The 14826-nt window shown below is 39.9% G+C and overlaps 1 protein-coding gene across 1 annotated transcript in view; it reads left to right on the top strand.

The window, feature by feature from the left end:
* INTS9 (integrator complex subunit 9) overlaps positions 1-14826 on the top strand; it is a 120724-nt gene that overhangs the window by 40345 nt on the left and 65553 nt on the right. The window contains exons 3-4 of the mRNA XM_008069688.1: positions 8660-8720; positions 12349-12411. Of these exons, the coding sequence (XP_008067879.1) occupies positions 8660-8720; positions 12349-12411 (124 nt within the window). The remainder of the gene's footprint in view (positions 1-8659; positions 8721-12348; positions 12412-14826) is intronic.

Raw genomic sequence — 14826 nt, 5'->3', positions numbered from 1 at the left:
ATTTCTTTTCGATAGGCATCTGTGCATTATTTTCAAGCTAGTCAATTTTGGAAGTCATGGAACTGTATATGTAGTCCAAGTCATTATGTTAAATCAGACAGGTTGCCTCAGGCCTACAATCAGCACTGCTTATACTTAACTAAGACCTGCTACTACTTAGAAACTGCAGTTTATAAAAAAAAAAAAGTGACTAACTTGCAGAAGCAAATATACTTAGCAGTAGCAAAAAGTGATAACCACATACAAGATAGGAGATGAAAAAGCTATCTAAAGCAGATTTAAGAGCTCAAAATCACAGCAAGCTGGGTAAACCTTCTAATTTATCTCAGTCGTTCCTGAAGACATCACTGAGTAAAATGATTATTCACAATGATAGCCTTGTGAATCATCTGGAAAAATGATAATCACTGTTGATTTTTCCGAGATAAAGCATACAATAAGCTGATGTGATGATACAGTCAGAGATAATACCAGATTACGTTTTTTGCAAAACTGATAGGATTTAGTTAAAATTACATCTAGCATTTAGAAATGCATATACCATCCACAGATATTATCCAAAAAATGAGGAAGGGGGACATATTTACATGACTGATAGGTTATTTTTTATTCAAATAGCTTTACAGTAATATCTCTTTGCCCATAAAGAGGAAAGTGTTCATTCATTTGTTGTTGATTAAGAATCTACACTGTGCTGGACCGAAGGCTACAGAGATGAATAAGACAACCTTCCCTCATGGAACTTCTAGTCTATCAGGGAGAAAGACATCACACAGTTGAAGATCTAAGTATACTTGTGGTTAAAAACCAACTATATATGTTAGTGATGATTACTATAAAAAATACAAAGTGCTATGAGGGTTTCCAAAAGGGAGCCTCACCCACTATGTGGGTCATGAATTTTCTAGGTTGTCAAAACTGGAGTTGGGCAGACAGTCCCAGCTCCATGTTTCCACTTCCTGTTCATTCTCGTCTTTCCTTCATTCTTCTGTTCTCACAGCTGTGGCTTGGCACTGCAATCCACTTCCACTGTCTCTTCCCTCTGCCATTCTTTTATTCTCCAAGGGAAGTTCTACTAGTGGGATGGTTGGCAACCCATATAGTTCCTTACAAGAGATGTCCTCATTTTGCTCAGGCCAGAAATATTCCTGGCCTTCCCTAGCTCCTCAGCTGGCTTTGTCTATCTTCATATCACCCATTACATTATATGACTACATACATATTTCCTTTATTTATTGTCTTTCTTCTCCACTAAAGATATGTTTCGTAAGGGAGGATTTCTGTGTGTTCTCCATTGTATCCCCCAGTGTCTGTTCTTAGCATGTAGTAGCTGCTTGGTAAGTATTTGTTGTCTGAGCCAATCACATTATCTTCTCTGGATCCCAAGCTTCTCACTTTTGCAGAGTCCTTTCACTATTATAACTAACCAGTTAATTAAATTATTATTATATCTTTCCTTTCTCTTGGACCTTTCGACCTTGACTCTCATTTAATTATGATCAGACACTTTTAACTTTTTTTTAAAAAATTAGTTTTAACCTTCTGTCAGCTCTACTTTCTATGTCAACATTTCTTTTTTTTTTTTTTTTTTTTGAGTTGGAGTTTCACTCCGTGCCCAGGCTGGAATGCAGTGGCACATTCACAGCCACCCCAGTGTCGACCTGCTGGGCTCCAGCGATTCTTCCGCCTCAGCCTTCCAAGTAGCCACAACTACAGTCACGCACTACTGCGCCCGGCTAACTTATTGTAGAGATGAGGGCTTGCCAAGTTGCCCAGGCTGGTCTCGAACCCACGGGCTCAGGCAATCCATTTTGCCTCGGCTCCAAAGTACTGGGAGTGCAGGCTGACCCACTGCACCCAGCCTACTTCAACATTTCTAAACCCTGTCCAGTCTGTTCACATCTCTAAGCTGGAACCGCTCGGGTCACAGATGACTTCCCGATCATTAGATAGGCTGGACATATGTCACTCCTCGTCTTATTTGAGCATCCAGCAGTGCTGGCCTCCATGGTAACACTTTCTTGGCTCTCCTCTTACTTCTCTGACTCTTCCTTTTCCACATACTTTGGACACTCATCTTCCTCTGGCCACCGTGTCTTGGAATTCTTCAGTGTTCAGAGCTTGGCCATCACAGTCTCCACCAAGGAAATTTAATAAATGCTCAGGGCTTCAATAATCATCCAAACAGCAACTTACAAAAGTATATCTTTACTTAGTAATTATCTTCCAAGTTCCAGGTTTATAGGTCCAAAATTCCCATTCAGTTTCTGTCCTTGGATTGCGCCTTTGAAGTCACCTCAAAACTTAACATGTCCAAATTGAACTCATGATCAGACTGAATCCAAAAGAGGAGAATGGCCAGGCTCAGTGCCTCAGCCTGTAATCCCAGCACTTTGGGAGGCCGAGGCGAGTGAATGCATGAGCCCGCGGGTTCCAGACCAGCCTGGGCAACTTGGCGAGACCTCATCTCTGCAATAAAAGTGAAAAATTAACTGGGCTTGGTAGCATGTGTCTGTAGTTCCGGCTACTTGGAAGACTGAGGTGGAAGGATTGCCAGAGCCCAGTAGGTTGATGCTGGGGTGCCCATGAGCGTGCCACTGCACTCCAGCCTGGGCAACAGAGTGAGACTCCAAAAATAAAAAGAGAGAAAACATATCCTCCCAGACCTGGTTTTCCCCAGAATCCCTATCTTAGTAATGGCATCCTGTTATAAAAACCAGAAAACAAGAATTTAATTTACATACAGCCCTCTTCCTGACTCCCTCATATCCAGTCTTTCATTAAGCCTTGTCATTTTTACTTTCTAAATAGTTCTAGAATTCAATCACTCCTCTTCAGTCCTGCTGTGGTCATTATCGTCCTTTCTAGATATTACTACTAAAGCCTCCTAGCCAGTTTCTTCAGTTCCAATCTTGCCCCTGTCTCAACCGAGGGTCATCTTTTCATGAAACCTTTAGCTTTGAAATCCTCAGATTGACAGAAAAGCTGCGAGAATAGTACAAAAAACTACTAATTACCCTTACCAGTTTGTTGGCATTTTGACAAATTTACTTTATCATTTCCTCTGTGTTTGTATGCACATAATATCTTTCTGACCCATTTGAGAGTAAATGCTGGCATGATGTTTCTTACCCCCAAATACTTGAGTGTGTTTTTTCAAAGGTCAAGGACATTCTCTTACATAACTATGATACAGTAATCAAAATCAGGAAATTTACATTGATAGTATACCAGCATCTAATCTGTATGCCTTATTCATATTTCCCCAGTTTTACCAATTTATATTTTACTATAAAACCCGTTATATCACCAGGTTTAGTGGCTCATGCCTGTAATCCCACCACTTTGGGAGGCAGAGACTTGAGGATTGCCTGAGCCCAGAGGTTCGAGACTAACCTAGGCAACATGGCAAAACTTCTTCTCTACAATGAATCAAAAAATTAGCTGGACGTGGTGGTGCACCTGGCATTCCAGCTACTTGGAAGGCTGAGGTGGAAGAATCACCTGAGCCCTGCAGATTGAGTCTGTGGTAGCCTTGAATGTGCCACTGCACTCTAGCCTAGGTGACAGAGTAAGACCAACTGAAAAAAAAAAACTCTTTATAGCAAAAAAGAAAAATAATAATTTCCAGTCTAGAATTCCATCCAGATCACACATTACATTTAGTCATAATCTCTTTGTTCTCCTTTAATCTTGAAGACTTTCTCAGTCTTTTTTTGACCTTCATGTCTTTAAGAATATAGGCTAGCCAGGCACAATGGCTCATGCCTATAATCCCAACACTTTAGGAGACTGAGGTAAGAGAATTTACCTGAGCCCAGAAGTCTAGGACCAGCCTGGGCAACTTGGCAAGACCTCATCTCTACAATAAATCAAAAAATTAGCCGGGTGTGGTGACACACACCTGTAGTTCCAGCCACTTGGAAGGCTGAAGTGGAAGAATCACCTGTGCCCAACCGATCAAGGCTGCAGTGACCATGAGCATGCCACAGCACTTCATTCAGCCTGGGCAACAGAGTGAGACTCCAACTCAAAAAAAGAAAAAAAAGAATACAGACCAATTATTGTATATAATATCTTTCAGCTTGGTTTGGTCTGACATTTTCTCATGATAAAGTTGGGGTCGTTTTTGGTAGGAATACCATACCAATGATAGTATATATTTGTCAGAAGGCTCATGATTCCTTTTTCCCTAGAATCATCTTCTAGAAGCACACATCAAATCTTCTCTCGCATGTGTCCAAAACCTTTCAGTGTTTTTTTTTCATTGCTCTTAAGCTAAACATCAGACTCATTGGTATATTCAGCCATGCGCCTACCCCGCTGGCATCTTCTTTCTACTTTACCTCTTGCTCATTGCTTCCTTTTTTAGTCTTCAACAAATCTGACTCCTTCCTCGGCAACACTCATGCTGTTCCTTCAGCCTAGAAGCCTCTTCCCCCTTCCCTACTCACTTTCCCTTAGCCTGTTAGCAGGACCCCATCTCAGTTCATTTATGACTACAGTTTCTGTACAGGAGGGACATCATGATGGCCTCCTGGTTGGGATAAGGGGCTCAAAGGAGTGTATGGGACTCCTCTCGAAATTTTATTTGAGTAGCCTTTATGTAAGATGTCCATGCCAGAGACCGATGAAAATGACTGGGGGAATGACTAGGCCTGGTCTTCTTTCTCTAGTCCCTTAAGACCCTGCGCTGAACGAGTCTCCCCTTAACTCTGCTCCTGTCCAGACCTCAGCTTGCTCATCATATCCCAGGGAAATGTTTTGAAGCTACCTAGACTTGTCCCTGTCCTTTTCTCACACCTGGGAAAGCATTTGTGGTACTTTGTACTACATTAGTGCTTTATAATTGTTCGGCTTGTTCTCTCTTTGTATGAATACTTGGTTAGTCTTCCCTGCTTCCTCAGGAGGAGAGTAAGTTTTGCTCACAGTCATATTCCCCAGCACCTGGCTGAGTACTTGACACATAAATCAAGGTTCCTAGGTGGAACCTCCTACGACACTACACCAAATGATAAGACCCTTCCCTGTTTCTTTTTCTGGAAAGACCTCCTCTACCTTCACTTTCTAACCCTTATACCACTCCTGCCACTTCACTGCAGGCTGTCAAAATGCCCTTTCTGTGTGAGCTCATGACACCTCCCGCTTATCCCGTCATAGCTCTTACTTTATTCTAGTGTGAGTACTGTTTACTGTCTCCTCCTACTAGATTGTAAACTCCCAGTGGACAAAGATTTTTTATTTACTGGCATCCCACCACTTTGCTCTGAGTAATAAGCTCTTGTAAATATTATTTGAAGAAATGAATGTAGTCATGCCTCTTTCATTATTTTTCCTGATTATAAAAGTAATACATTTCAGAGTAAAGAACTGTGAAAAAAACAAAAGTTGTATATCATGTTTAACCTTCCTTTTAATATTTTTTTAGGCAATAGTTTACTTGCCATAGATTACTTATTTGCTTATAAGAATAATTTACTTATTTTTTCAAAATAAGCAATTCCTAAAAAAATAGGTCTAGTATACATTTGTTTCCTCAACTAAAAATTTTTTTAATGTTATTCTTTTCTCTCAAAAGTATTTGTAAAATAGTGAGTGCAAAGGTGTGTTCTTTTATAATCATTTTTCCAATATCTTCACCTCTCATATTTTGTTAAAATAGATTTCTGTGGAGAGATCTCTCTCCTTATTTGCAAAGTTTACACAGTCAAACTGTGTAATCATTAAAAGCAAAGTAGTAAGTCTCTTCCCCGTTGGTCACTTAAAGTTTGCTCTTTATGGTTTATTCATTAACTCATTGGAATGCAATAACCAAATAGTTTCATCTCTATAGTCAATATCCCTTTGCCATCTGGTGACATATTTATGTGGGCCTTCATCTTTGGCACTATTGTTACAACATGGTCATGATTTCCTTTGAGCATTCAGTCCCTTTTATTATGTCTCAAACCCAAATTAGCTTTCAAGATTTAGTAGAAGACTTCGATGTTATAAAGAATGTTTGTCAAGAGTTTAAACCACAATACCTGGAAATTTTGCTTTTTAAAAAATGAGTTATTTTCTGATAAGCAGCATACTATTTCTAATCATTTGTTGAAGGCAGCTGACCGTATCAATGATCTGATTTGTGTGAGTCTGATGGGGAACAGACATGGCATGTGTCCTTTGAGCCAGTTCTCTTTGTAAAGGGTAGTGGATATTTACAACCTTGTTTTACAGAGTTAGCATGCATGAAATGAGAACAGTGTCCACATTGTCTTGTCCTTACACTTTTAATAGAATGCTTGCTTTTTAAAATCTGATCTGACAGTAAATATATTTTTCAAGAAGTAAGAAGTCTACAAGTAAAGACATATATATGTGACTATGAAAGAGATGGGAATTAAAACAGCTAGTGTAATACAGTTATTTCCTGAACGGTTAGAGCCGAAAACTTCAAGAGTTAAAAAAGAAATTTATCAGTTATAATTTTTTATACCAGTCAAATGTGATTCTGGTCCCAGGACTGATTTTCATTCTCAAGTATGAAACCAAAATTCTCACTTTTGGATAAATAGAGGCAAAATATAAACAGTTAATGAGTCTAAATAAAGGGCGTATGGGAATGTATTGTATGAGGAGGGAACATAAACAACACAGGAATAACCTTTTGTATGGTGGGCCCCTGGTAGTTCAGGCTTCCCCCTCTCTGTGAGTGTTCTAGGAACCCGCTGACATCAGTGTGCCAGCTGGAGGTGTCGTAAGAGACTGCGTTTGGCTTCAGTGAATTTTTCTGTGGCAAACAGGTGACTGGTTCTCCTACCATGACAACTCGCCTGCCCACACTACTCTGAGTGTTCAGTAGTTTTTGACCAAAAGCAGCATGGCTCTCGTGTCCCGCCCCCCTATCCATCCAGTCTTGTCCTAAGCCATGTGTTCTCATTCCCCGGGGTGAAAAAGTTCTCAGCGGGAAACGCTTTGCCGATATGGAAGAGGTGAAACAAAAAACAGCAGAAGCACTAGAAGAAATCTACCAGTTTTGAGCAGTGGGGAAAATGTCTCAGTAAGTGTATTGTGTCAAACCGAGAGTACTTTGAAGGTGACTGAAATTTAAACATGTAAGAAGAAATACATACTTTTTTAATCAATAAATTCTGTTTTGGGGGGATGCCTCCTTATATTTGCATTCTCACAACTTTTCTGTAAGTAAATAAATAATGTCAAAATTAAAATATTACCCTTCAAATTCTCACTTTTTGCTGAAATTTGATGCATGTATATTTTATACAGATTTTTAACCTTTTCTAGAAGACTAACAGACAATCATATATTTATGTTTCTGTATACTCCCTCTTAGCCTATTATCTAATGACAAAGTCAAAATTGGATAAAATTAATCTGGGGAGAAGATGAGAGACTATACAGATATTTTATTTCTGATCCATTTAGTTCCACATCCTTACTCTGCCCTTAATTTTTACTTCACAGACTTCAATTTTGTTATGAAGTACTGAAATTCTTTTGCCATCCAACTTTTACTACTGGTGTGCTTTTTCTTCGCATATTGCATTGGTCATTAAGTTTTTATTTTACCAACATATTGTTTTCTCACCCTCTGAATTATTGGCACTTTTGGTCTCCAATATAATTCTTTTGGTCAGCTAGTAGTATACAGTTCAATTCTGATATTACTAGTAGTAAATGATTTTTGAATTCAGATTTTTTTTTTTTATTGGAGTCACCCTCTGTCACCCAGGCTGGAGTACAGTGGCACGCTCACAGTCACTGCAGCCATGACCTGCTGGGCTCAGGCAGTCCTTCCTCTTCAGCCTTCCAAGTAACTGGAACTACAGGCACACGCCACCATGCCCAGCTAATTTTTTGATTTATTGTAGAGACGAGGTCCCACCAAGTTGCTCAGGCTGGTCTCAAACCTGTGGGCTCAGGCAATCTTCTTGCCTCAACCTCCCAAACTGCTGGGATTACGGGCTTGAGCCACCATGCCCAGCCTGAATTCAGACTTTTTAATATAGCATACACATGAAATTTGCCTCACCTTCTAGAAACTATTCACCCAGATATTGTTTCATTTTGTAACACTTGGGAAAACTAGCTTCCTTTCCCAGAATTGGAAACTTAAGACACAGTAACAAGTGACTAATTCACCTGTAAATAGTGAATCCAGAGTATCGATTTGAGTAGAATTCAGGTATTCATGTTCACAGTGAATTCTGACTGGTCGGTGGTGAGCCTTCCAGTAGGTAAGTGTTCTCATCAGAGCACCTGACTTCTCTTGTCCGTTTTCTCATCTGCAATGTGATGATACCCCATCCTTCCCTCCCTCAGGACTGTTGTTTCACACAAGGTAAAAGGCAGTGATTAGAAGACTATGAAATACTCTAGTGTCTCATATTTCTTTTTTTCTTGCATATTATTCTGCATATTATCCTTTTAATTTTCTCAATTTTGTACTTAACTATTTCACCTTTTAATATTTACTGCCATGTAATTCTCAGACTTGATACAGCATGGTTATTTCTCTTCTTTTTGCTTGGTATTTAGGTTAAGCCTTACTGCTAGTAATGCTCAACTGTTTTTAACTTTATGGAAACAGTACAGTCACCATGAAATCACTGAGGATTATAATCTATTTAGAATAATTTGATCTTTTGTTTTGCAGTCCCAGGCTATCTAATCTTCCTGGCTGGTCCCTGAAGGATGGAAGTGCTTTCTTGGACAAGGTAATGTCGAAGACAAGAAACTGAAGCCTATCTATACCTGGTAGAAAGCCGTCTTCTCATATCAGAGCTACCCTGTAGTAATGTGACTGATGGCTCTCCGCCCCCCCCGACCATGGGTATTCTCTTTGATGAAAAAACCTGTCTATGCTAGGGTCTTCAAGACTTGGTAATTATTGGGAATCTCAGTGTTCATTCAGGTCTTTTGTTTTGTTTTGTTTTGTTTTGTTTTGAGTTAGAGTCTCACTCTGTCACCCAGACTGGAGTGCAGTGGCCACTCCCGGCTACTGCAGCCTCAACCTGCTGGGCTCCAGCGATCCTTCTGCCTCAGCCTTCCAAGGAGCTGGAACTACAGGCGCACGTTACCACGCCCGACTGATTTTTTGATTTATTGTAGAGATGAGGTCTCGCCAAGTTGCCCAGGCAGGTCTCGAACCCACGGGCTCAGGCAGTCCACTCACCTCAGCTTCCCAAAGGCGCAGGATTACAGACTGAGCCACCAAGCCCGGCTTCATTCAGGTTTAAATCCAGTTTTCTCATGTATAAAAATCTAAGTGCTTCTGCTACATGTACCGTTTTTGTTACCACAGATAAAAAACTATTATTTCTAGAATTGCAGTAAGAATTTTGTAGATACTATGCTTATTAGAGAGTTCAGTCCAGTCTTTTTGAGTCTATGTACTGACTCTGGTTGGAAAGAGTAAAACCTTTTTTAAAAATAACTTTGAAATCCTCAAGTATGTGAATTTTAAACTGCTTCTGTCAAGGGTCAGATCAAGCAGGGCTTTGTAAAAAGTTTGTCTTTTTTGGGTAATGAGAGGCCACAGAAGGTTGCAGAAGGACAGTGTCATTGTTGGATTAAATCACTCTGGCCAGGGTGTGGAGAATATTCTGAGGACCAGGGTGTTTGGCTTTCCTGGCAGTGTGTTCTTATGGGGTGAGGGGAGGCAGTGTGGGGAGGAAGCATGCTCCTAAGTAAATTTGAATAGAGGGTCTCCCAGACTATGATCTGTGGTCCTGTTTCAGCCTTTCCTGGTAGCCTAGAATGAACAATCTTATCGTTTATTTTTTAAAAATAACACAGCTCTAGAAATGTAACGTACTATTATGACTTTAATCACTAAGCCTAAGTAAATGACTTGTTACTTTTTTCTTTTCAAAGCTTTTGAGCTCTGGACATTAGGTTATCTTTTCAGTGATTCCTTCCTCAAATCAGTATTCAAAGAGCTAACTTGATAAATGAGAGACCAATGCACAAAAAGTGTTACAACTATAACCTAGTGAAACTTTGTACTAAAATGAGAGGTCAGGAAATGTTAAAAACTGTAAAGCTCACTCATGCCACTTCTTAGTCCTCTAAATCATTCTTCTTCTCCTCAGTTTCACATTTGGAGCACTGAATGGGTTTAAAGATTATTAAAATGATTCATCTAAATTAGGCATTTTCTTCTTTTAATAGATATTGTTAAGAGGTACTTTTTTTACAGAATTAATTTCCGCAACTGCACCCTAACCTCAAGTGCAAGCTAAATGCATAATTTGAAACCAGATTTTCCTTGTAGCTGGCTGTAAAATTATGTGACATTCAGAAACCTGTGCACCTGATTTCAGCCTGCATCGCCCGCTGGCTATAAATCATTGTTCCCTGAGAAAGACTCAGAAGCATCCCATTACCAGCGCATTGTGAGCGAAATGACTTGCATGTGTATGTGGGAGTATTTCATTAGAAGGGAGTGGTGAATAAAATACAGTGACATTGTAAGTGTTTGGAATGGCAAATATGCTTCTGCAGGCCAGGAAGGATGAGAGCCTCTGAGGAGACTCTGTCACATGACATGCCCTGAAATGTAGTCTTTTGGGAAAGAAGATTACATAGCCAATTTAAGAGCAGACAAAGCTTTGAAACTTCCCATGATTTGTCTTTAATCATTTTTAACTTCATCCTAAGGGAGTTGGGAATCTTCTCCCATTAAACATAATTGCTCATTTGTTTTTTGCTGGCAGGTACATTGTAATTAAGATCTGTGTTCAGGCTCTTTTTGACTCAGCCTATCACTGGTTAACATATGAGAAGAACCAGAGTGTACAGTGGAAGGCAAGGGGAGGAGATATTCTCTCAAGGTTCTGATATGAGACGTGTAAAATTCAAAAGGACAATAATATGTAGTTAATGCCCTGTTTGCAGATGAAATTGAGAGTAAAATCATCTAGACTCTGATAATGTCAATATGGATACATGTGTGTGTGAATATATGGAAATATATGTCTCATGACTAGTAGAAACATGATATGACAAAATTATAACAATATCTTTTCCTTTCTGAAAAGAACAAAGAAGACTGTCAACCACATTCTGTCTTCTACTGGTTTCATTATAAAGTCATAGATAGCTTTAACCTTGATGGTGCAAAAAAAAGTCTACCTCAGACTTCAATTTAAAGTGTCCGTGAGGGGAGAAAACAGCTCTAGTGGCCTTCAGGAGGCATTGTCGCAGACCTTTCTGGTGGCTCACTCATATCACTCGGGCTTTTCTATTTCAACGCATTCTGTTATTATTCCAGTGGCCAGTATCTGTATGGCTTTGCCTGAGAGTTTCTTCCTGAGGCACAAAATGCAGGAGTTGGGATATAAAGATTCCAGACCCATTACTCCTCAGCACGATAACTCTGAATTGCATGTGTTACACCATTTCTCAGATTTCCCCAGGGGCATAAGTTCCAGTTGCCCACAGTGATACGTGGCTCAATAGCATATCTGTTATCAGTCACCTTCCATTTCATTTATCACTTCCCCATTCTCCTGCTGTTTTTTTTTCCAGCACCTCCTATATAAACTGCACACACTTAAACCCTTTTCTCGGGCCTGTGGGGGAATCTAAACCATGTCAGGCATATTAATTTGGTAGGTCATGGGTAGGGTAGGAAGTTGTACTGTATTTCCTTATACATATGCTTTTTTCTCTTGAATGAATGCATTTGGTTTATATTCCAAATAAGTGTATGTTCTACAAGGTCAAGCATTACATTCACGGTGGTGGTGGTGATTTCTGTTTCCTGCCCTGGGTCCTCCCTCCTTACATGTCCCTTTCCTCCCAACTTTGGTAGGTGGAGAATGAGCCCCTAAATTATTCATCTAGGACCATATCTCCTAACTGATTGCATTATAGAATCACTGGAGGTGCTTGTTGTCAGTATAGATTCCATGCCCTTATCCCTAGTTTCTGATGCCTTAGTTCTTAGATAGTGCCCAGGGATCGTTAATCTCCCTCCCCAGCTAATTCTGGTGTTGCTGATATGGTCTACATAACTTACTTGGAAACCAATGGGTCATAGGTTATGGAAGCAGCATGTGTGCATGCGTGGCTTTCTTGGAGAGGCATCAAGAAGTGTGCATTTAAGTGTTGTGTCTGCCACTAACTTTCACAATTCAGGGTATTACTTCTACCCTCAATAAAACACCTCGCCTACCTGAGCCTAAGCAGGGAGCAGCTAGCTGAAATAACTTCCCAGCTCCCCTCCAACTCTAGTAGTCTGATTCCTTAAGAAAAGTTTAGGTTGGGCAGTGTGTTTCTTTGGTACTATATTTATTGGATATCTCTTCCTTGTATTTTTCCTTTTAATTTTTCTTATAGGAGCTAAAGGAGTGCTCGGGTCATGTATTTGTGGATTCTGTGCCTGAATTCTGTTTACCAGAGGTAAGATTAAAGTGAATCTTATTGTGGAAACAAAGCATATCATGCAATTTCTCAAAATGAAGCCAAGAAATACTTTTTAGGGACTAGCTTCCTGTTTTCAGGTTTAAGTGAACCAGTTATTCCAGGCACGTTGTTATACAGCTAAAAAATGATCACTTAGGAGCTTTTCATATTGTCTGTAAGACATATAATTCACTCTCTTCTTATTTTCAGCTCTTTCTGTAATCCCCACTAATACATCTACTAGGGCATAGTTTTGAGCAAGGTAAAGAAATAACTCAAGTCTTTCCGTTTTGTAATTATAATGCCTTTGTGCTTAAGTTAGCTGTACTTTTCCTGGTCATGCTCTGCAGTGGGTAATTGAGAATTGCTATTATTCATCCAATGCCAGTAAACTGTAAAAATGTTGGCTGACTTGAAATCTCATATTGAATATTGAAATTATGGATTCTAAACTGAGTTGTGGATATCTATCACTGACATATTGTTATCACAGTGAGACTTCTTGTTAGGATTTGGGGCCAGTTTTATCTTTTTGAAGGAAACCAAGATCCATTTCCAATAGTTTTAAAGACAGCTAATCTCAACTGATGGGCCTAACCCCCAGAGTATCCTCACTGGGGTTCTCACCAAACATATGAAGGTGTAGGAAACCAGTGCTGCTCCAGGGTTCAGAGGAAATCAGTGAGAAGTTGACATCCTCTTCTTTCCATATGCCCAGCGGGTCACAGCAGGATAGAAAATGCTTTCACAATTCAGGCCAAAGAGAAAAGAAATTTGGAGGTAGTTTCCCTTATTTTTGTTCTCTCTTCCTTTTCTTTCCATTCGTACAATTTATTCAATATTCTTTAGATAAACTTGTTTGTTTGTTTGTTTGAGTCAGTCTCACTGTTGCCCAGGCTGAAGTGCAGAGGTATGCATTTGGCCGTCACAGCCTCGACCTACTGGGCTCAGGCAATCCTTCTGCCTCAGTCTTCCAAGTAGCTGAAACCACAGGCATGTGTCACCACACCTAGCTAATTTTTTTATTTATTGTAAAGACGAGGTCTCACCAAGTTACCCAGGCTGGTCTTGAACCCCTGGGCTCAAGCAGTCCTCTTGTCTCTGCCTCCCTAAGTGCTGAGATTGCAGGGGTGAACCACTGCGCCCAGCAATAAAGGTTTTTTGTTGTTGTTTTTTTCTCTCCCTTTAAAGTATGTGTATGTGCCTTTAAGGGTACCGGAGTAAAGGAGAGGAAGAAAGACTGAGAAGAACATAGTAATTGAAGGTAGCAGATAAGGAGAAAGAGTAGTAAGGATAAAACTGACAGTAGAGTTATTAGGAATCTATAGCTCTCACTGCTGTTCAAATCTTTTTGTCAACCTTATTTTTCACTTAGGAATTGGTGGAGCAGTTCCCCATCTGCTCACACATGCCTAATCCCAGGTGCTACATTTATTTCCAGTTTGCCACAGATGGCACTGACGACTACAACCTTCAGTTTAGGAACATCAGTGTAGAACTTATGAATTGCTGTTCTGATGATTTTCTGGTTTGTTCTACAAGCATTCAACTTTTAAAGAAGACACCCTTTCACATCTACCTTTTGCTGAGTTAAAGGGTTCTTAATATATTTATGGTTCTAGAGCCATGTAAGTTTTTTCAGGCAAGATTTTATAGTACAAATTAGTAATAGTCACTATTTTAAGATAGAGTCAGGCCATTGTATGACTGGGAGAAAACAGGAGAGTAATAGAAGCAGAAGAGAGGCACTTACTGCAGGCTAGGTTTCACTGACTTGTGGGTGAGGTAGGCAGACCCAATCAATCCCAGTCCTCATGAAATTTATAATCAAGTATAAATACCTTCAATATCTTTGTGGTCCCCAAAGTCTGCACCATAGGCCTTGTATACAGTCTGGCACAGTAGAGTAAGCAACCAATAAATTATCCTTGCATTGATCCAATGTATGTTCTATAGAACCCCAAGTGTTTTGTACGCATAGTGTTAAAGTAATCTTTGTTGTATTCCATTGAGTGAATGTATCCAAGAAAATATATGAGTACAGTTAGCCTTTAAAAATGACACAGGTTTGAACTGTGTAGGTTCACTTTGAACTATGCATGTTCACTTATGTGCAGATTTTTTCAATAAATGCACTGGAAAATTTTTTTGAAATTTGTGACAATTTGAAAAAACTCGCAAACTACATAGTCTAGAAATACAGAAAAAAAGTCGGACTCAGTGGCTCAGCCTGTAATCCTGCGCTTTGGGAGGCCAAGGCAGTGGATTGCCTGAGCCCGCGGGTTCGAGACCCGCCTGGGCAACTTGGCAAGACCTCATCTCTACAATAAATCAAAAAATCAGCCGGGTGTGGTAGCGCACGCCTGTAGTTCCAGCTACTTGGAAGGCTGAGGCGGAAAGAACGCCGGAGCC

The sequence above is a fragment of the Carlito syrichta genome, unplaced genomic scaffold (genome assembly GCF_000164805.1).
Source record: "Carlito syrichta isolate Samal-C Ts95f unplaced genomic scaffold, Tarsius_syrichta-2.0.1 Scaffold312190, whole genome shotgun sequence".
In the NCBI taxonomy this organism is placed as follows: Eukaryota; Metazoa; Chordata; class Mammalia; order Primates; family Tarsiidae; genus Carlito; species Carlito syrichta.
Note: the sequence above shows the minus strand (reverse complement) of the source record. Positions and strands in the feature narration are given on the sequence as shown.